Source organism: Scleropages formosus, chromosome 1 (genome assembly GCF_900964775.1).
Source record: "Scleropages formosus chromosome 1, fSclFor1.1, whole genome shotgun sequence".
NCBI classification, from domain to species: domain Eukaryota; kingdom Metazoa; phylum Chordata; class Actinopteri; order Osteoglossiformes; family Osteoglossidae; genus Scleropages; species Scleropages formosus.
The window spans coordinates 20,543,847-20,567,223 of record NC_041806.1 but is presented as its reverse complement, the minus strand read 5'-3'; the positions used below and the strand labels follow the sequence as shown (position 1 = coordinate 20,567,223).

At 51.3% G+C, this 23,377-nt stretch overlaps 2 protein-coding genes across 4 annotated transcripts in view; one reads left to right on the top strand and one right to left on the bottom strand.

Annotated features, from left to right (window-relative positions):
* Positions 1-14,437, top strand: part of slc9a7 (solute carrier family 9 member 7) — a 39,494-nt gene extending 25,057 nt beyond the window's left edge. The window contains exons 13-17 of one of the 2 annotated variants that reach the window (XM_029253111.1): positions 25-87; positions 2,210-2,273; positions 4,676-4,758; positions 8,057-8,162; positions 11,122-14,437. In XM_029253111.1, coding sequence (XP_029108944.1) covers positions 25-87; positions 2,210-2,273; positions 4,676-4,758; positions 8,057-8,162; positions 11,122-11,367 — 562 coding nt within the window. In that variant the 3' untranslated portion in view covers positions 11,368-14,437. The remainder of the gene's footprint in view (positions 1-24; positions 88-2,209; positions 2,274-4,675; positions 4,759-8,056; positions 8,163-11,121) is intronic. The other variant, XM_029253112.1, reaches the window with a different exon arrangement.
* Positions 14,438-15,102: 665 nt separating this feature from the next.
* On the bottom strand, positions 15,103-20,234 carry chst7 (carbohydrate (N-acetylglucosamine 6-O) sulfotransferase 7). 2 transcript variants are annotated; one of them, XM_029246811.1, is made up of 2 exons: positions 18,897-20,234; positions 15,103-15,976 (listed from the first exon to the last, which is right to left on the bottom strand). In XM_029246811.1, the coding sequence occupies exons 1-2, from the start codon at positions 20,112-20,114 to the stop codon at positions 15,758-15,760; spliced, it is 1,437 nt and encodes a 478-aa protein (XP_029102644.1). In that variant the 5' UTR covers positions 20,115-20,234; the 3' UTR covers positions 15,103-15,757. The 2 variants fall into 2 exon arrangements, with proteins under 2 accessions (XP_029102644.1, XP_029102889.1); XM_029247056.1 differs by having other exon boundaries at positions 15,906-15,976; positions 18,790-20,232.
* Positions 20,235-23,377: the final 3,143 nt, after the last annotated feature.

Below are 23,377 nucleotides of genomic sequence, written 5' to 3'. Positions count from 1 at the left end.
AAATGCTGTCTTGTGCCGCATCAGAGTCGGAAGTACCTTGGAGTCACAGGAGGAGGAAGAGCGCGCTAAGCAGTGGCAGTATGTCAGGTGACGACGGGGGGAGGGGGTCACAAAAGGGTGACGGGGCAGTCGCAGGGTGGGTCGCTGTTGGTCTCTTGTTTGTCTGCTGTGCTTCCACTGTGTGTGTTCTCGACGCAGGCAAGCCTTCCTAGGAGCACTGGGATCACTGCAGCACCTTGATGATGAGCACAGTTGGTGTACTGCCTGGGCCTTCTTTTACAGTGTATTTTACTCTTTTGTGTGTGTGTGTGTGTGTGTGTGTGTGTGGTCCTCGGCAACGCCCTGCTCTGTAGAGTGCAAGACTGAGCAGCATTAATGCCGAGAGTCTGAATGGGTGCGAACAGCACTTTTCCTTTCTTCATTTCCTGGCTGGAGCGAGGAAGGTCGGTCCAGGGTTCGAATGTCACTCATTTCAGCCCGCTGTAAGTTGCGGGTTTGTACCGCGGCGCCGCACCCTGATCTTTATTGTGGCGTGGTGGAAAGAGGCTCAGCTGATCGCACTGAGAGAAATCGTTGCGACTGTGGAGCGTTGGTGTGGTTTTCGTGGTAAAGTATCGCAATACAAGGGACCGGGTTTGGGGGGAGGTCCAGGGAGGCAGTGCTTCCCATGCAGTGATCCCAGGCCGCTTCCTATCAACGGTGACTTTTGCTTGCTTGTTGCGTGTGCTGTCAGGGCAACGGAGTGTGGGGCTGGTCAGGGGGAGTGGCTGGGGAGGTGTCTCGCTTCAGCGCTTCTTTGCAGATGGGCCTTCCGCTGCCGCCCGACCTTTACGAGACGACGGAACGCCCAGGAAAACCTTTCTCCGGTCTCTTGTGCCCTCCAGAGCTCGTCTTCAGCTTGGTGAAAGTTTCAGGATGTTATAAACGCCGTCATCTGGTGTCCAAGTTTTCTGAAGTGTGGAGATTTGTTGACGGATGAAGTAAATCACAGTTAAACTCTTAACAGCGAATAGGGGAGCCGGAGCATGTTTTTCCTCTACTACGGGGTGTCCGAACGTGACCAGATCTCGGGAGACCAGATTCTGGAGTGACCAGACATTCCTGTGTCAGAATTAAAGGAGGGAAAAAAAAAAGCTGGAACACTTTTGGCAAAGTTTAGCAAACGTAAAATTTTACTTTTTCAGTAATCAAGTGATTTGCAAGCATATAATTCTAAATGGAAAAAATTAAATGCACAATTGGTGATGAACAGTTGCATTTTACTTTCTTTACGTGTTATGTTTTAAGTTATTTGTGTACAAAATGATTACTGTAGTGTCAAAATGATTTAAAAAAAAAAAAAAAAACCTCACTATATGACTGAGTGACCAGTCAATCCCACAGCTGGACCCCCCCCTTCCCACTGTTAGTTTGGTCATGCGAGTAGGTACTTTCAAATACTGTTAATGTTTTTTTTCCTCTTTCTCCAGACACCCCCTCCACATATGAAACGAAGCCTAAATGCTGCGGTGTTTGCGTGTCATGCAGGAGCGACTGTCCACCACGTGAGCACGCCTGTAATTGGCGTGTATGGGAAACAGATGCTCTCCTTGGGGGGGGGTCTGTAGCAGTGAAGCGATAACAGCGCTAGCGCCAGAAGGACTTTGTTTTTTGCGCTGCAGCTCGAGAGAGTGCGGCGCCGCCGGGCTCTCCGGCAGCGCTGGAGTCCTGCTCTGACAAGACAAATTATTCCTCAAGGCGACAGCAGCGCTGCTGTATTTATGAAATGCCAGGGTCGGGGCAAGTTTAATTGTCGCTCGAGCCCAAGGGCTGCCAGGAGAAGGGTCTGTTCATCGTCTGAGCTGGGGCAGGATGCATCCGAGTGTCTGCGGTAGAGGCCTCTTAATAGGGGTCTGAGATGAGCTTGTGCAGGGTAGCAGGAGGTAAGGGGCCTGCTGGAGAGCAAGGCAAGGCGCTGTTTGCTTTTGCACTTCCTGGGGTCTGTTTCGTGTGCTTCTCGGGGAGAACCTCAGCTGTGCTCCGTTTCATACCCATGTCTGTCTGTCTGCTGCGCGTCCACCCGGGGCCCTGTGGCCAGAAGGTGTGAGGCCCCTCTGTCAGGGATCTGCTTCCACGTGCTGCGTTTCGCCTTCGCCTCGGCCACCGTTCTCAGCACGTTCGCGGACGCGCGCCCTTCAGCATGGCCTCACTGTTCCATTTCTCCCTGCAGGGTTGGCGTGGACCCAGATCAGGACCTCCAGCCCATTGGGGACAACTTCCAGGTTCTCCAAGGCGTAAGTATTTCTTTGCTTCCACAGCCCGTCCGCTGTCCGTGGAAGTGGAAAACTCTTCATTTCAACCTTGACTGAAACAGAAATGAAGCAATTCTTTTTTTGGGTCAAAAGTGACACATCCGGTAGCCAAACGCAAGGTGTTCTCTTCCCCCGTGCGTTATTGAAATGAGTCAAGCGGTGATTACCGTGAGCGAAGTGTCACCCACACAACTGCTACCCTGCCTGCTTGTTTCCTGTTGAAGCGCGCAAAAAAAAAAAAAAAGCTCTCTGTTGAAAGGTTAAAAGTTGAAAAATGCTCAATTCAAGAAATACCCTGCACAGCTTGAAGACAAACAATTTCGGTTCTTATTTTTGAAGACCTTGAAACGCAGGAAATTTTAATCTTTTATCTAGTTTAGTTTAGCTGGATCTCCTTTTATGTGTTTCTATTCTTCATTGAAACTGTCACTGCAGCAGGTTCCGACTAAACTGTGCTCCAGCGTAGCCTGGAGGGAATTCAAAGTGATGACACAGTGAATATGACACCCCCCCCCCCGATCCACTCAACATATGTTTAATCTGAAGACAGGAGACAGGCCACACATTCCTCAAATAACAGGGATAGCTCATTCCGTGAGATCGCGCCATTAGGTCAATTTCTATTGAGAGGGGGTCGAATTACCATTATTTCTTATGAGGGTTTAAAAAAAAAAAACTGGTTGATCGACTTAGTGTCCACGAAAAATTTCTTTAAAAACCAAAACAAAGGGTATTCTGATGCATGGCAATGATATCAAACACATTTTATAATGTTTGTGACAAAATTTTTATTTCCTGTCTTTTTTCATTACTCTTAGAATTTCAGTAATCCATTCGTTGTCAGTTGCCGTTTGCCCGTTGCGGGGGTCCGGAGCTTTGTCGCTTGCTAAGCTGCGTGCTTTTGCAAACGCGTAGTTCATTGACAAGTGTGTAGAAGGCAAACGCTGAGCGCATGTTAAGCATCTCTCTGCTAATCGACAGAAGGTCTAACAGACTATCGGTAACAAACTTTGCATGGCCTTTGGCAATTTGACTGTGGTTTTCCTCTTTCCGTCAGGACACCTTATACCGTGACTGCCTTTGTCCTGCTGTTCTCCTTGATTCCCTTTGTCTTTAGTCTTATCGTTTTATATTGTGTTGCATCGTTTAACTTCTTCATCATCACGCCACACACTTCCTCTGTTATTACAAACTCAGAACAAAATAGTTTATTGGTCACATAGCCTCTTATATATTGGAAGGAAAACAGGTCTGGAGTCTGAATGTTTGGTCGGCACGCTTGCTGCGGTACTCTTGTACTAATAAGAATTAGTAATTTGCCCTAGTAAAAATGAGCCAGCTGCATAAATGGATAAATCATTTAAGAATTTCAGTAGTAAAAGTCGTTTTGGAGAAACGCATCAGCTAGATCAACTGGTAACGGCATTAAATCGGGCATTTCAGTTGATTTTGTATTTACCTCGATCGAAGGCTGTCATTGGCTGAGACTGTCCATGTGACAGGAAGTAGGAAGCAAATACAGTAGTTGATTTTTGTTGTGGAGGAATTGTAGCGTCCGTGTGCTTTGTGGAGCGTTTTGGCACAAAAATGACCACGTAGGTGGTGGTGGGGGGGAATGCCCTTTGCTTGAATAATGAGCTGCTTGTACCAGAAAGGGTGTACATTTTCATCTGCTCTTGTAGCTGTTCTTTGTTGCACTAGACTCTGTTACGTGAGGGCTGGGTGTACACGTGTGTCTGAAATTAATACACCCCAGAGAGTAAACTGTGATCCTACAAATACCTTGGTAAACTTCATAAAAACTATATCTTGCATACTGCTCTCTGGACCCCTACATGGACTGTTTGGCATGTTGCACAGGTGCGTACACACACACACACACACACACACACACACACACCAGCCCTATATCGACACACGGGTGACAAGACGTCAGATGAAGGCAGCTGCAGGACAGCTGTAATGGGCTGGCCGCCGGTCACCTGTCACACCACACTGCTGGTGTTTACTCTCAAGAGGGTGCCATGTACCCCCTTCCCCCCATGGACCGCTGCTCTGATTCTACAGGACCAACCTCTCGCATGAAAGGACGGCAGACGCGTGGAGGTTTTCGTGATGAAATTCCCAACAAGGAAATATTCAAATTGAGTGATGCACCAAGTGGGAGATTGTCATTGAACCTCAGAGACAGTTAGCCTGAGGGGCATGAGTACAAATTTTGTAATTTGTTGGAAGTGAATTAATTGGTGGTATCTGTTGAAAGGACGTGCCCCACTTCTGTGCTGCTCCAGCAGAGAGTCAGGGAAATCTGGTGCAAAGTTGTGGTCTTTCGAGTGTCTTTCACACTAAAAGGTGACAACCTTCTCTCCCATGTGTCTCTACAGGATGGGCCGCAGCACGAAGGAGGCAGCAAGACGAAGCAGGAGAGCGCCTGGCTTTTCAGACTGTGGTACACATTCGACCACAAGTATCCTCCTGTCACGTGGCCCTAGCCTTGGAATTTGTCTTTAACTGCTTTGTGGTTAAATTATAGCTATGCCATCCTTTTCTCTAGACACCGATGTCGCGAGCGGTCGTCGTGTTATCGTGGTAGCGGGTGGAATTGGCTGGGGGTAGGATGAGGATAAGCTGTGATCCTTAAAAAGGCTCCAGCAAAACCTGCAGAATAATTTTTTGAATCGCTCTCATTATCTGTCAGCGTGTGGATAAAGCAACACCACGGGGGGGTAAATCGGCAGGAAGCTGTTATATTTACTTATTGCTGGTGGGAATTGGAGTTTGCACTTGCATTCGCATGCCAGAACGGATGCACTGAGGGTGTTGGGCAGCTGGTATGGTGCAGGCCAAATTTATGCCAGGCTCATCCAAGGTTTTCAAATTACGTTGGTTACAAAACACAAGCAACACCCTCAGCCAAGTGGCTGCTGACAAATGTGACGTGTGCGGTTTTTAGAACGAAACATGCACACGCACACAGTCTGAATCCGCTTGTCCCAGGTGGGATTGCGGCGAACTGGAGCCTAACTCGGCAACACAGGGTGCAAGGCTGGAGGAGGAGGGGACGCACCCAGGACGGGACGCCAGTCTGTCACAAGGCACCCCAAGCAGGACCTGAACCCCAGACCCGCCAGAGAGCAGGACCCAGCCAAGCCCGCTGCACCAGTGCGCGCCCCCCCTCTTAGAACGAAACAGGGCAACGGAATACAAAAGTGTTCGCAAACGGCTGTCAAAAAGAGGCAAAGTCATTGCAGGTTTAGCTCTGCTGGGATTGCGTTCAGTGCGGCACCTCATCTGCGTTTCCTCTCAGTGAACGCTGAGCCACAGGAAGCCCTGGCTATGTGTTCACTATGATGTTTGGGGGGGGTTGAGGCTGAATGTACCAGCATGTTCCATCTGCTCCCCCCACAGCAACAACAGGCTGCTCTCTAGGTGTTGGAGCTTGCGCCGTCACATGAGCAACATGCGTGCTGCTCGTTACCGTGGGGATGCGCTCTATGACAACAGGTGTCAGATGCCCCGACTTGCTTTTGTACTAGGTCTTGAATTCCCTTCTCGTTCACCTGATGAAAGAGGAAGTGGAACGATGTCTGAGGGAAGGTGAGTTGCCATGGAGATCCGCCATTCTTCTCGACTGCATCCGCGGAACCGTGGCACCTGTTTAGCAGCATCCTCTGGCCTCCTCAGTGCTTCTGCCAGAGCTGCTTTGCCTTCTGTCTCTAAAAAGAAGCGTCCTTAGAGCCGTGTCCTCGATCAGCCGTATCTCGGTGCCGAATTGCAGGCTGTTCCGATTAGAGATTTATTTTACATTTCTTTTTTTTTTTTTTTTTCCCTTCCAAGCGAGAGGAGATGGGGTGATACAGTGTTGCTTTTTAATTAATTCTCAGCCCACATGTGTTCCTCCAAAGAGGAAGCTCCGTAATTTGCTGCATGTTCCCATTGAGATAACGCTTTGAAGTGAGAGGTTTTTTTGGATATAATGCGAATTTTCTCATTAAATTGCCCTGGGGATGACACCCAGTGGACTCAATAGCTTTTAATTTTGCCTAAAATGGACTGAAAGCTGGATTTTTATTAGAAGAAATCAAGTCCCTGGAAGCTCAGTAAGGACTAAAACACCTCCTCAAAGGTTTTTTCATTTTTTATTTTAATGCTTTTTGAATTTTGAAAATAAAACTTCGGTTATTTTTCTGGATAATTACATAAGCTGGTCTACTGACTGCCGTTCCGATGCGGAATCTCCCAAAAAGATGAATAAGTTCACTTTCAAATTTCTCATGATTTTCTCCCCCATCAAGCTTTTGTTGATTTTGTTTTCTGTTCTGTGTCAGTATTTACTCTGCAAGGTGTGGCTACATGCATCCGTTCCCCTTTCTCATTTTTTTTAAAAATATTTTATTTTTTTGTGCGGGTTGGTGGTTAGTGCAGCTACACGTCACCTTCCGATCCTGGATCCAAATACCCGATCCGATCAGTACAAGCCTGTGTTGGCTGCGGAGTGGCTTCATCCTCGTACCTGGGCCCCCGGCCCCTGTGGGTGGCTACACGCGTGCTGGGCTCGAGGTGTCCCTTGGAGACCGCTGGCAGAAAGCAGGGCTGCAGAGGTGGGTAACAGAGCGTAGAACCTGGCGCGTTTGCACTCCACAGGCTGCCCACCAGTCTGGCACCAGCAGCGCTCGGGTTTCCGCCGCCCTCACTGGAGCCTCTGTCTCTCAGCCTGCCGGAGCGAGCCAGCCTGGGCCACGGGCCCCCGGGGGTGGGTTCGAATTCCTCGCCGCTGCGCGCTCTGCCGGAACAGAGCGTCATTTGTTCGGGCTGCATGCTAAACTTGTCCTGCATCTGAGGTTCGTCAAAGCGACAGCCAGGCCTAATATTTAGTTAGTTGTTCCACACCTTCCTTGAGCCGAGCCGGTGGTCCGAGAACCCGAACCTCGTGCTCTCCGGTGCATCTCAACCCCGAAGGCGCTGGAGGTGGGATGTTAAAAAGGCAAATACCGTGGGGAAGGGAAAATTCCCACTTCGCTTGTACCATGTTTACTCTCGCAAGGAAGTTGCTCCTTCAGCGAGCGTGGTTTTCTGGCGCACGTGGCGCATACGAGCACAGTTATGATCGGTGTGTGTGTCCTCTCCCCCCCCCCCCCCCCCCCCACTGCACGCTGAAAAGATGAACGTGCTAATGGCATTAGTGGTGTCAAAGTGGAGCCAGTTGAAAAGCGAACATTTTCAAGTGCTAAGATAATGGGACAGCTATGTGGTGAAAGAGCCGCTAATGGAGAGGCATGAGCGCTGTGGTGCTTCTCTGTGCCCGCGCTGCACACGTCGAAGGCCTGAGTGCTTCTAATTATATTGATGCTATTGATTTGTCTCTGCAAGTTTTTTTTTTTTTTTTTTAAATGTGCAATTGTTCTGCAAAACGGGACACTTTAATGATCCCGGGCATATTATAACCGCTAAACCCCTTCGGTGTCTCTAACACTGTTATCTCAACAGGAGATGTCTGTCTGTTCTCTTCAATTTTGCTGCTGATGGGGGGGGGGGGGAGAGTTGTGACCCTGCTTTACAACCTTTCCCTTTTTTGGCAACGGTTCTGCATTCAAGGGGCGGCCTTTAGAGATGTGTTGTGGGGATGGCGAGAAGCTGAGAAACCCTGCGAGGCTGGTGAAGATGCTCTGCCGTTGTGCGTGTGTGCGTGCGTGTGTGTGTGTGTGCGCGCATGCGCGCGCTGTTTGCCAGCGTCAGCTGCAGGCCTCCTTGACTGTGTGCCACAGCTACTTGAAGCCCATTCTTACACACAGTGGGCCACCCCTCACCACCACGCTGCCCGGGTGTTGCGGACCCCTGGCACGTTGCCTCACCAGCCCTCAGGCCTATGAGGTGAGTGTCTGTGTGTGTGTCTCTCTCTCTCTCACACGTGCACTCATACTTGCCGATTTGCTGTGCTTAGTCACTGCAATCAGTCACGTGATCACATCATGACATTTAGTGCAGTGTTTCTGGCGAGAGAAGCTCAAGGCGTGAGTACGTCCAGCTTTTCCAGGTTACTCATTACACTCCTCATGTCCATTCGCTGATCAGAGAAGATTAAGTGGTTTGAAACAGTTACCGTTTACCACGAAATCCAGTCAAGCGCACCTCACTGTCTTCCTGTTACTGAGCAAACAGCCACGCGGAGTCGGCACCAGTGTATTTCACCTTCCAAAAGCGTTACTTAGCCCGGAGAAGGGACCTGTCACATCACATATCCCTTGTTGTGAAATAAAGGCTGTTAACCCTGTCCTGGTGGGGGTGGCATGGAAAAGTCCAGTTATCAGAGCAGGCGGAACTGCGTAAGCACTGCAAATGTTTGCACTGAAGAAAAGCCGATATTCCGACAGAAGAAGTGCGACTCAGACTCGTGGCTCTTTGTCTCTTGTACGGAAGAGCTATTGGTAGGGCCGTGGTGTCTCGCACACAAAAACAAACCCACCCTCGTATACGCATTCCCTTCCCGTGTCGCAGCGCGGAACGCGAGTCGTTTCGGAACGGGATGGCGTCGGAGCTCTTTTTCGGCAGCCTCCCCGATTCAGCGCGGTGCTGCCGCCGTTATCAGATGAGACGCGCGATCGCACCCCGAGCCGCACGAGCGGCCGCTGCGTTATGCAAGCGCCGCAAATCTTTTCAGAGCCTCCGAACTCTCTTCCCCAGGATCTTACAGCAGAGCGTGACTTCCTTCCTGTCTTGTCGCATCTGCATCATCGCTTCGGTCCCGGGTGCCGTGCTTCTGACAGCCGAGATCGGATGACTCGCGGTGCACTTGCTCTCGCTTCCAAGAAGTGACAAGGAACGCTGACTTGTGTGGTGGGGGGGTTGGCTCATGATGAAGGTGGTTAAGCGGCCCGTCCCTGGCCGATGAATAAAGCGCACGCTGGGGAAGGAGCTCATGCGACCGTGTTCACTTAGGCAGGAGACAAGGGCCACGTTTTCGAGACCCCTCCCGTCTTTTTACCCCCAAAAGTAAAAGTAGATGTGGAGTAAATCACTGCGTGACACACTGTCCCCTACTTTACTGAGGTGTTCCCTGAAGGCCCTGCATGGAGATCTTCTCCACCTTAGAAGGAGTTTCAACACTTTTCTCATTCACTCTCGATGTTCTAGCTAACGGAGTCCTACTCTCGATTTTATTTTTGTTTTGCTTTGTTAAAGGAAACGTCCTCAAATGTAACGTATTTTTAAGCCAAGGTGTATGGGAAGGGCGGCGTATCAGGAGGATGAGTGACCATGAGGTGAACGCCAAACTCTGTGTTCAACTCATGTAGTGGAGTCTCGATTATGTGGACTTTTGTGTTTTCTGGCTGCAGGTATTTAAACTTTTTAAAAAAAATTTTCTATTGTAGCTTTTTTTTTTTTTTTTTTTAATTATTTTTAAATTAAACCTTTGTTAGTTGTGTCCTGAATTAGGACAGTGCAATTACTGGGTCAGTTTTGTTTTCCTTTAGGTTTCGTTTTAAAAACATTTAAAATAACAATTACTGCCTCCGGTTGACGATGCGCAAATGAGTTTTCGTTGCTTTTTATTTCATTAGTGAGCCTAACAATCTATTTCCAAATGCAGATCTTATTGCTCATGGTTCTGCTTCACTCAGATTCCCAGGGGGCTCGACAGTCGAGAGGCTGTTGTAATGAATCCTCTTCAGGTTCATTCCACTGCCCACAGTTTCCTGTTATGTTTATGATGCCTTTAACGCCAATGAGTTTAATTACGACGTATCAGACTGTAAACATTTTCAGCATTAACGAACGGCAACCTTTTAATTTAGCAAATGCTGTGTGAATATTAATGAGACACAGCTCGGCGGCCTTCAAGAATTTTTGTTGAGTTACTGGAAATATGCCAAAACCTTTTTTAAATTTATTTTTTTAAAACATTTTTTGGTTTGGGGGGAAATTTGATTGCGGTATTTAGGCTCGTTTTAATAACTTTGCAGGTCTTTCATGTACTATGGGTCTTTTTAAGATGGGACGGTGTGGTGGTTAGAGCTACTGCCTTTGGACCCGAAGGTTGCAGGTTCGATTCCCACCTCTGTCTGTAGTACCCTTGAGCTAGGTATTTATCCTGAAATTGTTCCAATAAAAGTACCCAGCTGTATGAATGGGTAAATAATTGTAAGTAACTTTCGGAAAAAGTGTCTGATGAATGTAAATGAGTAATACGGTATATCGGTCACCTCTGTGGTGTTCAGATTGCCCGTTTGAATGGATGAAACACTCCAGTCAATGGCAGCCCGGGATGTTTCCAGTGAATTGACAATTTGTGAGTCTGACCGTGATGTTCCCCACCCTGCAGCAGCTCGTTTGTGCGCTGGTGCGACACCTTTCCAGAGAGCGACTCAGAATATGTCACTTGACGCCACAGCAGGAAGTGGGACTTTGCCCCATTTGTGAATTGGGCACTGGCCCGACTGTGTTTGGCCCATTTAGCCGTGCTTTTGTCACTCTGTCGTTTAACGCTTAGTAAGGAGGAGGTTTAAAATGCACCATGCTGTGCTGGGATCCTTGCGTCATCACCGTTGCTGCGTTTGATCCGCTTTGTCTGGTTGTAATCCCTCTCTTGCCCTTCTGTCCACTCAGCAAGATGGAGTGTGTGTTCGGCAGCATCTCCTGTGCCGTTGAAACGGCAGGATCAGATGGTTTTCTTGGTTTGTTTGTTTGTCTTGGGAATGATGGATGTCACCTGCCCTGTCAGTTATTATGCAAACAGATGAATGCTGTAAGGCATTGTGTTTCACAGTCCCGAGCAGGTTAAGAGTATTTGGTTACACACCGGAGTGCTTTGCTCTTGTTGTGTCTACCGCAGAACCACGAACAGCTGAGGGACACCGACTCGGACCTCATTCTGAACGACGGAGACCTCACGCTGACTTACGGCGACACGGCTATCACGGCCAACGGGGCCTCGGGGGGTCACGACGGCACTCGCGGGGAGTGGGGCGGCATCAACGGGAAGACGGAAGCGGCGCCGGAGCGCGATTCGGAGGCGCGGGAGCACGAGACGACGAGCCGCGGGACACGTCTGGTGTTCCCCGTCGAGGACCACGCCTGACCCTGCCCCTCCAGACCCCCCCCCTCCCTCAAAGTCCCTGCCCCTTCGCCCTCCTTCCCATGTGTTTCCATGCTCCATCAGGTGCCCCCCCACCCACAGCAGCGGCCAACCCACCAAGCAAGACGGGATGGAGAGAGTGCAGGTGTAGGGTTAGGGCTCGCACAGGTTAGCTGGCAGCCCGTTTCGTTCCCCGCGAGGGTGCGTCCGGGCTGAGCTTCCACACCGGGCTCCCCGGCAAGGAATCGAGGAGGAACCTCCAGTTCGTTCCCATTGCCTATGGCAGAGCAGTGCTGCACAGCTGTGGGAGCCGGGCCTTCGGTGAGAAGGGCAACGAGCGTAGACTGGCGAGTCGGCGACTACATCCACATTTTGAGCCTCTTCACCCCCCCCCCTTTTTAATGCTTTGAGCAGAGAACAGAGGACGATCAAGGTTGAGGAATGTCCGACTCGTTCAAGGAACTGGAACGTGCAGAACAATCACTGCGTGTCTGCGTTGGAGGCGCTTTGAGGCTGAAAGGGGAAGAGAGAGAGGGCCGTGACGCGTTTGGATCGCTCCGTCGTTGGTGTGTTCGGCAACCTGTTCCAGTCTGCCGCCACGACTAAGCACCGCGGACGCAGAGCCCGAAGGCAACCTGAGACTGAGACCCGTAGACCTCCGTTAGCCCACCAAACCAGAGCAAAAGCATGACGTATAATCGCTGCCTTCATTCCATCCTCCCCTAAGACTGTGAACTGTGAAAATCACGAACTGATGGCATTTTCTTGTTTTGTTTTTTGTTTTGAAGGCACAACTATTGACATTTCCTGGAGTCGTGTGACTTTGTAGCTCTTCTTCACACCAATGAAACCGGAATAATTGAGCAGCAGTGATGCGGAGCTCTGTCGGTTCCGGAAAGAACGGGCACCGCTGCAAATGACCGCGCTCATCCTTGCTTCAAGGGCAAAGGAGACGCGTCTCGCGGCGCTACGCTGCTCAGAAAGACCCCCGATGGACCCTTGGCAGCCCTTTTTGCTTGCGTTTGACCTTATCGTGACCACCTACCATACCACCCTCCACGTTTTACGGCTTGCGTGATTCTTCACGCATGGGATCAGATGGAGAGCAGAACATGCAAACTTCAGACTGTTTGCAGCCAGTGGGAACCCCCTCCCCACCACCCACATGGGTCTGACGAGTGTGAGGATTGCAGTATTTTGAAAAGGTCAGTTTCTAAGCTGACCGCACTCCACAGATCACTTCTCTTGGGATGTCGTGTCACTGACCTTACGTAGGGCGGCGATCCTTGACCTTTCGTAGACTCTTCTTCCACGTCTGCATATACCATGTGTTCTGACTCCACCAGTAACGCACAAAGCCGTAATATTTCATCGATTGTCACTTGACTCAGATGTTTGTGTATGGAGGAAGGGGGAGGAGAAGTTCAGGCCACGTCTAGTTTGAAGGAAAGCTTCGCTCCGCCTCATCCGTGTAGAAACTCACCCTTAATCCCCGGGTTGCGTTCGAGATTGCATTCTGCCGCCGGCATTCCCATCCAAAATCATTATGAAGGAATATGTACGTAACGTACACAATCGCCTAGTGTTCTGTTGCACCTTTTAACCAAATTATTTTCGGAGTGGTTGTGGTCCACAGACCTCATTTACCTGACCTGATGGCACTCGTGGTGTTTGACGCTCTTCGCCGTCACCCACTCGCCTCCTACGGCTGACCAGGTGTGACAGGAGACCCACAGATGTACAAAATGCGAAAACACCTGAAAGTCACTCGGTGTTCTGCGTGCTGTGGAGGATGTGTTGAAACCTTGTGACGATCAGATGAAAGCAACCTTAATTATCGTACAGGAGATTGGTAAATGGGTCACTATAGACTGGAATGCAACTTGAGCATTAGGAGTTTAGGGTTACAGCTCAGAATAAATGACCCACCCCTGAGCAGTTTACGCTTTGCTGCTTTCTTGGGTACGAGAAGTAACACCAGGAGCGCGTGAGGTGCAGGTGAAGCGGCGGCGGTGTCTCTGGGCTGGGCACCGGAGGGCCTCAGACAACCAGGTGGCTACAAAATGAGCCGCAGCATTGAATCGTTGATCTGCAAGCCTCTCCCCTGCTGGGGGTGGCCCACAGTTAGCTAACATGCAAAACGTTCAGTGGACTCGTGAATATTCATGAGCGCTGCGGAAGATGCGCTGTTGGATAAAAGCGGTCTGCTACAAGCCCCACGATTTGTTTCCCTGGGAAAGTTTAACCACAAAGCGTAGAGCCCTTTCACAAGCGTTTTTCCTGCGGTGGGTGACTTTCTGGCTGCGATGGGGACCTTCTAGCATGTTCCATAGAGACGAGTTGCAGCTTCAGCAGTGGCACACGTTACTGTGCTTTACCACAAAGGCTGAGCCCACAGGACCGATGGCCGCCATGGGGGAAATGGGAACTGTGGGGCGTCCACCACCTTGTTTTTTTCTCTTGGGGTTGAGCTCCGCACACCGTCTGGGGCCCAGAGCATCTTGCCGCACCTCTGGATCATTTTTGGAAGCCCACTGCTAAAAATCCCTGCGTCTCAAACCGAAACGACCCCCCACGGACACATCATCGCATCTTATCCTTGCAGCTTGGAGCAGCTTCTCCTTCAAGCCGTTGCCGAAGATGTCCTACATGTCCATAGTGTGAAAAATGCCGATTGGCTGCCTTGAAGACGAGGAGGCAACTGGTGATGAGAGCAGAGGAGAAGCGCGGTAATGAAGCGCTTTGGAACAGGACCCACACCGAGGGCTTGGACCTGGAGGAGCCGGTTGCTTCAAGAACTCCAGATGGGCTGGGCACCGTGTGTGTGTGTGTGTGTGTGTGTGTGTGTGTGTGTGTGTGTGTGTGTGTGTGTGTGTGTGTGTGTGTGTCCTCCTAGTGTCCCCCAGCTGGACTGTGAGAAGGGGCTGGGAGTGTCACTCATTGGAGTTACGCGGCAGCACGTCCATCCAGCCTGACCATAGCCGTCCCCCCTCCTCCTCTACACCCGACGATGTCTCATCCACTCTGTCCTGCATGTTGCTGTACCTGTCAATAAACTGCGTACTTCAGGAAAGTCCGGCGAGTTCTGCCAGTGCTTTGTTTCTCAACCAGTGTGTTTGACAGTGAACGTTTGATTTATTTATTTAAACACGTGTGTTAATGCGTCCCCCATCCCAGCAGGATAGACACACCTGAGGAAGGACACAGTCATTCTCAATCTCTGATCCTCATACCTTCATCCTTAGTAGCTCAGTACGCAGGACCTGCTTTCTGTGCATTTACCACGTCAACACCCTTGGTCACCTGCAGCCTTCGCCCTTGATCCCCTTATATCCACAGGCTCCCGCGTGCTGAGGAGGTGCCGGACTCCACCACCGTACGTCTCGCCACCATCATTAACGCCCCAAGACCCGGGGGGGGTCGCGTTGCGGAAAGCAAGCTTAAATGATGCGTGTCGCTGCGTAGCCGCGTTGTCGGTGCCACCGCTCCTGTTGACAGGCGCCTGCAGCTTCCTTCCTGTTTGAGACTCGCACTGACAGCAGACAAAAGCAGCACCTTCCAGCTGCATGACTCGAACGTGTTGCACAAGAGCAGCTTGAACTGGACATGAGATCACTGAACAAGACACAGAAAGAAGTGTAATTTAATAAAATGGTCTGCTTTCGGTTCCTACGTCCAGAAGACCAGTTTTCGGTCAGTGTTAAACCACTGCACCAAGAACAGATTTCACACAGGGTTAGGGGTTTTTTTTTTCTTTCTTTTTTTAATACACATACAAACACACACTTGGACGTTTTTGTTTAAAGAAGATAAGGTGTTTGTACAGGTCTGCTAGAGGGGGAACACAGTTAGTGCACTCAGTACCATACTGGTTAATACCGCGGCGATATTGTGAAGAGGGCAGGGCCGTGTCCTGCTGTTCAAGAGCAGATATTCAATACCTTGTTTTTTCCCCTTAAAATGGTGCAATCGGAGTAACTGTATTCTGTAGTGTTCTTTTTCTTTCTAAGCGGATTAGTCCTCTAAGAAGAGGCTATTTAGTGGACGTCGTCATTGGCCGTACCTGTCGGCACAGTGGAAAAACCTGTGACTTCATTGTCATGCGATATCGTGCGATATGATATCGATTCTGGAATGTTCCGAAGGTGGGGGGTCACACCGGTGGGCATGTGCCTGCTCGCGGTTCCCGTGGGAGGATGCTGTCGTTCCCGCTGGTGAGAGCTGAGGTGTGCAGGATGGGGGCTAAAGTGCCCCGGAGGGGGTAACTGTCCGTCGAAGTCCGTCTAAAGAGCACCATGAGCTGTGAGTGCTAGTGGAATCTGGATGCTAGGCTAGCTGTTAGCATTGGGCTGCAGTGACTGAGTGGTGGCGTTCGCCACCACCACCCCCCACATTAGAGAAGCCTGGTCAGGGATGGAGAGGAACTCCTATACCTTTCCAATTGTACATATATACACACACGCGTCGCTGAGTCTTTCCAAGCTGTCGGATGCATGTGTCGGCTGTTCCTCCTTGGCAACACGGGGGTGCCAACGCTCCAGAAAGCGGGACCGACGCAGCAGCAGCCTACCCCCAAGTGGCGCCCCCTGCAGTCCTCATGTGCAGCGCGTTCCTGGAAGAGGACAGAGGGAGAGTGAGCTGAGTGCGGAAAGGAGGAGGTGTCGTGCAGCGCTGGGGTGTGTGTGTGTGTGTGTGTGTGTGTGTGTGTGTGTGTGTGTGTGTGTGTGTGTGTACGTGGGTTTCTTATATACTGGGGGGCCATGTAGCTGATGGCTAATGAAATCAACTGACGCACGAATTTCTCACTTGAGTTCGATACTGCAGTATTCGTACAGTGCGACTGGTCCTCCGTTTTGTGGCCTTTGTGACATTGGAGAACTGATGTGCACATATTAGTCAATGCGCAGCCTTGAAAAATAACATTTCGCAAAATATCTATAGGTACTGCTGCAATATTACACTATTATTCATAAGTGATGGAATTAATTGTGGATTTGGAACTTAAAAAAAAAAAAAGTGGGTGTGTAACAAATCAACTGGAGGAACTTGATTTGAGAAGCCAGATTGAGTAGGATTGTCTCTCTCTCTCACTCACTCACTCACTCACTCTTACTGTAGCCACAGCACTGGGGAGACAGCAGCTGTCTGGGGTGTTGGGGGTTGACAAGGCCATGTGGAATCATCTGTCCCCTCCCCCTTTAAGTAACCGGGTGTCTCACAGCAGCCCAGCGCCCCTCACCCCCCCAGCTCTCGACGACCCCATCACCGACCGGACCAACATGCCCCTGACTCTCGCTCCCAGCCCCCCCCCCACAAACAAACGCGCATTGTTTCCCCCGTCGCAGGGTCCTCCGGCCCGCAAGGCACCGTGACCAACCGCTGGCTTGGAAGAACCACGGGTCTCTGTGTGCGCGAACAAAACCTCCTGTGTGCAGCCCCAGTAAATCCACGCTGTTACACGGACTATAAAGTGCCACACATCATTTCCATAAGTGCGATAAGGGAAACCGCCAGGGATGCGACTCACAATGCATCGTTCGCATGGAGGCGTACCGGCGTTCCGCGGGGCTCTTCCGGCGGAGGGCGTCAGCGGGCCGCTTATCGGACGCCGCCGCCTCTGTAGCTCGGCTGCGATGCGGAAACTTTTTCACGTGCCACCGGTACTTGTTAATGGCGCCGCCACGGATTAGAAACTTAATCTCGAAATGGGAAAGATGAAAGGACGCCGGCGCCTCGCCATTTAATCAGAGCAATAGCCGTAATTTGTGGGCGGAGGGAATTGCGGGGCCGTTCTGCAGAGCGGCGAGAGGAAGGAGGAGGCGTCGCATCTGAGGGAAGGTGCCGCAGCGCCTCCCGAGCTCTGGGACGCCCTGGAGTCTCGTCTCCTCCTTACCCCCAAGGGTGTGGCATCCTTCGACGGGTGAACGCGGATGCAGCGAACGTGCGCGGCACCTTCGCGCTTTCCGCGAGTCGCCCTCGAACACCTAAATTTGGCGTACCCCCCAAAAGACGCCACCTATAAATAGGCCAAGTGAGTTATATCCTCCGTGAGAAAGACATTTCATCCACGCATTGTTGCGCTATACTGACGTCGGTATGCCGATGTCACCGTGGTTTCACAGTTACCCCGATCACAGGGGCAGGAAGAGCTCGATGGTTTCGCTCATCCGACACGGAACCAAATTTGCGTGAACGTTTTGTAACCGTAAGAGAAACGAGCGGGAACCAGCGAAGCGACGCGTTGAAACCGGTTCCCGAATGTTTGTCTTACGGTTACAGAATGTTTACACGAATTTGGTTCTGTTCCCTTTTCGCGCTGATATTTCAATTTCTTGGAGTGTCTCAGCAAAACAAGCTCCTAAGGCTACTCTTTATCTGCTGAAGTTGTTTCTGTAACTCTGTAGTCAATTTCAAGGCCAAACTGTGACCAGAGGCTGTTTGTTACATTGTTTGAATTCCTTCGTTTCATACTCGTATACTTCAAATCCAGGGCCAGATTATTTAGGGGACAGCTGGTAGCATAGTGGTTTGAGCTGCTACCTTTGGACCCAAAGGCTGCAGGTTTAAATCTCATCTCCGGCTGTAGTACCCTTGAGCGAGGTACTTACCCTGAATTACTCCGGTGAAATTACCCACGTCTATAAATGGGCAAATAATTGTGAACTCGTAATAACCTTAACGTAAGTCGCTTTGGGGGGAAAAAGTGTCGGATAAATGGAACGTCGGTGTTCTATGTCTCTGGGTGACTCGCTCAGGAGGACCCTTGAACCCGGGCTCGCTGTGCTCGGGCGCAGGGTTTATTTGGGAAGATAGAGGCTGGGGATTCGGGCCATCGGCCCACCTGAGCGGGGTCTCCAGCACCTCTCGCGGAGGACGCTGTGCGGATGCTGCCCTTCCTTCTCCACCGTACCCACTGCTCTTGGTTGTCCAGGTACGCGCGGAGTCGTTTTAATTTCTAACGTAACCCTTCAGCCTGGTGACGAGCTGGGAAAATGCGCTCGTGCCTCTCGCTAAAACGCGAAACTATCGATGGGGAAGGGAATCCGTGGTTCCGCACGGATGACGGCCGAAGCCTGTGACAAATTGGGGACGGTGGCACCGTTACTCACGCACAGTACGTCGGCGGGATGCCTGCGGTCAACGACCAACGACGCGTTGTGGGAGCCGGGGGCCGTCATTTCACTTGCGGCCACCGCCTGGGGGGCCCGAGCACCACTCCTACCGCACGCTTGCTCGCGTTTCCAGCCCAAATACACACACACACACACACACACACACACACACACACACACACACACACACACACACACACACACACACAGCCGGTGTCGTCCTGTCAGAGCGAGGCCAATGCGTGCTTACTGTCCCTGGCGCGGCGGGACACGCCCCCCCACCCCCCACCTGGAAACGTTACTTCCACGTCACCTTGTCGGCGGGCTCCTCGGACCCGTCGCCTACGTGTCGCCCGCGCTCCTCCGCCGGTAGCCCAGGCGGCTCATGACCTCGCCGCAGTAGCCCTCCACCTGGCGCACCTGCTCCACGCTCAGCCGCTCCCTCCAGGCGTGGATGGCCTCCTTGGCGTCGCGCGCCGAGATGAGGAAGGGCTTGTCGGAGGAGTAGCCCTCGCCGCGGGTCATGTTGAGCACGAAGCTCTCGAGGGCTGCCGACGGGCCGAGCCGGGCGAAGCGGTAGAGCCGCCGCAGCTCGTCCACGGGCCGCAGCACCAGGTCCTCGTAGCGGATCCCCGCGTAGCTCCTCCGCAGCCAGGGCGGCGCGCTCGCCACCAGCAGCATGTCGCCGAGCCAGTTGTCGCAGATGAGCTCCATGGCGTTGGACACGTAGCTCTCGGCCCTGTTGGCCCTGCTGTTGGGCATGAGCAGCCGCTTGTACTTGTCCGTCTGCCGCCGGCTGCGCAGCACCTGGATGCTCTCCTTCACGAGCGCCAGCTTGGACTTGAGGCGCGAGTTGTGCACGGCGCGCGGGTCGCGGAACAGCTGCACGACGCGCAGGTTGAGCCGCGGGTCCCTCATGAGCGGCACGAGCACGCCCAGGTCCATCACGCGCACGTCTTTGATCACCACCACCGGGTACTTCCTGCACTCGCGCTCCAGCTCTCGGATGTGCCGCGGCTCGCACTTGTCGCACACGTCGCCCCTCACCATGCCCACCTCGTGGCGGCGGTAGGCGCCGCACAGCGGCTCCGAGCAGATCACCTTGTTGGTCTTCCAGCCGAAGATGTGCGAGGTGCTCACGTTGGCGCTGCCCGCGTACAGCTTGAGCACGGAGAAGTCGCAGCGGAAGAGCGAGCTCATCATGTCGCGCACGGCGCCCTGCAGGCTGCCCGCGTCGCCCGGGTACAGCGCCTGCCACATATTCCACATGGGCTCGTACAGGTAGAACACGTCGGGGTGCTGGTTGAAGAGCTCCCCGAGGAAGGAGGAGCCCGTGCGCCACGTCGCGTGCAGGTACACGTGCGTCCGGGAGAGGTTCGCGGCGACGCCGGGCTCTTCCTCCGCCGCCTCCGTGCCGTTGCTCGCCTTGTTGTCCAGCACGCCGCCCCACAGCGACATGCTGCGCTCCACCAGATCGGGGCACCGCTGCTGCTGCTGCTCCTTCTGCTGCGGCGGCGGCCCGCGCCTCTCATCCTCGCTCGCCCTGCCGCGGTAATCCAACATGTAGGGGATGAGCAGAAGCAGCACCGAGTATCCCAGGATCAGAATCAGGTACTTCTTCTGCAGCCTCCTCTTCATTTCCTCGCGCACCGCCGCTGCGTCGCGGAGGGAGGGGGGAACCTCTGCCGATGACGCAGCGCCCCTTTCTGACGGCGCTCCGAAGCTCTGGGCAAGTTTAAGTGAAGGGTATGTATTGACGTCACGGCGCTCTGCGCGCCCCGCCCACGCCGTGTCAAAATAAGAGTCCGCGGAAAGTCCAGCGCAAAGCGCTGTCGCCGTCTGTTTACTTCGGTTATGTCAGGAACTCTTAACCTTCCTCCGCCTCACACCTCACCTCACGGTGAATTTATTAATCAATGAACCGATGTAGACGTAAATAAGACGACGGGGATTCGCTTAGGTACTGCAGCTGACTGTTTTTAACAAGCGTTTAATGTCAAAGGTTTTAATTCGTCATAGAAATCGTGAGAAAATCTAAAGTGGAGCATCGTTGTCCAGCGAGAAGCGATCGCGGTTCGTTTTCGGGGAGCCGCCTCACACCTCTGAGGTTAAGAAACCCTGAGCTACACAAACAATTCAATCATGTAGAATGAGGTTCATCTAGATCAACCTTTATTTAATTCTGTTTTTTCTGGAGCTTCGTGGCACAGCCCACATTAATTAATCTGCGATGTAGTGAGGCTTTTATAGTTTCAGACATTTCACTCCCTCTCAAGTGTGTTATTTTTCATTTATTTATATACCTGAGGCACATTTATTTAGCAGACACTTTTCTCCAAAGCAACTTCTGATGAACTCCATGCAGTGTTATGAGGCCACACACCTTATTCACCAAGGTGATTTACACTGCTAGATACACTACTTACACTGGGTTACTCATCTATACATCAGTGGAACGAACACTCTCTCTCTGTCACTCACACACTATGGGGGAACCTGAACAGCATGTCTTTGGACTGTGGGAGGAAACCAGAGCACCCAGAAGAAACCCACACAGACACGGGAAGAACATGCAAACTCCACACAGACTGAGCAGGAATCAAACTCCCATCCTGTTGCACCACCTACATGCTGTGAGACAGCACTGCTACTCACTGTGCCACCATGCCACCCCATTTTCTAACCTCCCCACTTATACACCAGGGTAATTGTCCTGTTTCATTTCAGGGTAATGTTAAGGCACCTTACTTGCAGGTAATACAGCCAGAGCAGGGTTGCTAAAATAGCGTACGATAGCTTCTTTGACAAATGGAACAGGCTCTGGTTACACATATCATAGACCCAACTAATTTCTTTATCCTCAATATTTTCTTGTTTGATATATACACACACACACACACACACACACACATTTTCAGAACCGCTTGCCCCATACGGGGTCACGGGGAACCGGAGCCTAACCTGGCAACTCAGGGCGTAAGGCCGGAGGGGCAGGGGACACACCCAGGACGGGACGCCAGTCCGTCGCAAGGCACCCCAAGTGGGACTCGAACCCCAGACCCACCGAAGAGCAGGACTGTGGTCCAACCCACTGCGCCACTGCACCCCCCCTTGTTTGATATAATATATTAAAAAAAAAAAAAAGATGGAGGTAGGGTGGTGCAGTGGGTTGCGCTGGTCCACATCTTGGAATGTGGGTTTGAATCTGGTGCTGTTAGTGTGCATTAGGAACAGGTGGTAGCATAGTGGTTAGGGTTGCTGCCTTTGGCTCTAAAGGTTGCAGGTTTGATCCTCACCTCCAGTTTTAGTACCCTTGAGCAATGTACTTACCTTAAATTGGTCTGGTAAAATTTACCCAGCTCTATAAAGAGGTCATTTGTGTCTGAATAAACCTTTATGCAGCTACTCCTGTAACATAACATAACATAAATGTTTATATGTATCTCAAAAAAAATATTAATAAGGTGATCAGGAATGGCATGGCAGGTTTGGCTGGGTTTTGCTCTCTGGTGGGTCTGGGTTTCGAATCCTGCTTGGGGTGCCTTGTGATGGACTGGCGTCCTGTCCTGGGTGTGTCCCCTCCACCTCCAGCCTCCTGCCTTGTGTTGCTGGGTTAGGCTCTGGCTCACTGTGACCCTGCTCGGGACCAGTGGTTTCAGACAGTGTGTGTATGTGTGTGTATGATCAGGACGCGTGGATATTTGGATAAAGTTTTACGCAAGTACTTGTGTGATGAACATTGGTTCATATGGTGGAAACTGTACTTAAGAATCACAACATCTGCATCTAAGTGTCTAAGTGTTGTCTCTTTCTGCTAATGTAATGAACACGTATTTTTTATGAGATGTACGTCGCTTTGGAGAAGAGCGTCTGCTAAATGTGTAAATACATGTTTCCTCTGGGTGCTCAGATTTCTGTCCAAAGACATATGTTTTGTGGCAGCTTGAGAACCATGATTTGCCTGGAAGTGAGAGGAGGTGAGGCTCCTGGGAGAGTGGTGCCAGGACAACAAGCTGTCTCTCAATGTCAGTAAAACTAAGGAGTTGGTGATTGACTTCAGGAAACAGGATACGGTTCATGCACCCATATACATAGGATGGGACGTTGTAGAGAGGGTCAACAGCTTCAGATTCCTAGGGGTCGCCCTCACTACGAAACTCACATGGACTGAGCACACAGCATCAACCATCAAAAAGGCCCATCAACGGCTCCATTTCCTCAAGCGTCTGAAGAAAGCCCGGATGTCCACTACAGTCCTCACCACTTTCTACAGGTGTGCTGTGGAGTCCGTCCTCACAGGGTGTATTACATCCTGGGGTGGCAGCTGCTCCACACAGGACAAGAAAGCCCTACAGAGGGTGGTCAAAACGGCTCGGGGAATCATGGGCACACGGCTACCAGCAGTCGAGGACACCTACACCACACGCTGCCTCAGAAAGACGATGCGCATCATGAAAGGTCATAGTAACCCCACACGGGCACTTTTCTCTTCTCTGCCATCTGCAAAGCGACCCAGGTCTATTTGAACCCGCACAGGTAGGTACAGGAACAGCTTTTACCCCACTGCTCTAAGATTATACAGTACTAACCAATGTGCCACCTTTAGTAACTAGAGTTGGACTGCTCCACCCAAGCACATTGGTAGATCACATAGTCACTTTAAGCATTCTCATTCTCTCGTTCTGAGTTCTTTGGCTGTCTACTGGTATTATTGTTATTGCTGTTACCGTTATTGCTATTTGCATTACTCACTGTCATTGTTTTGTTTGTACAGTACTTATATTGTCTCTGTCTTTGTCCATGGTCTGTGAAAAAGCATTCAGGAAGAATTTCATGATACTTTTACATGGTACATGTACCTATGACAATAAACTTGAACTTGAAGTGTGTGTGTGTGTGTG

Bases quoted from the DNA above. Each gene is read 5' to 3' on its own strand.
- chst7 (XM_029246811.1), bottom strand. From the start codon at position 20,114: ATGAAGAGGAGGCTGCAGAAGAAGTACCTGATTCTGATCCTGGGATAC. The intron at 15,977-18,896 runs GTGCGCCAGGTG...GTCCTCTTCCAG, and splicing joins AGCGGCTGAGCGTGGAGCAG to GAACGCGCTGCACATGAGGA.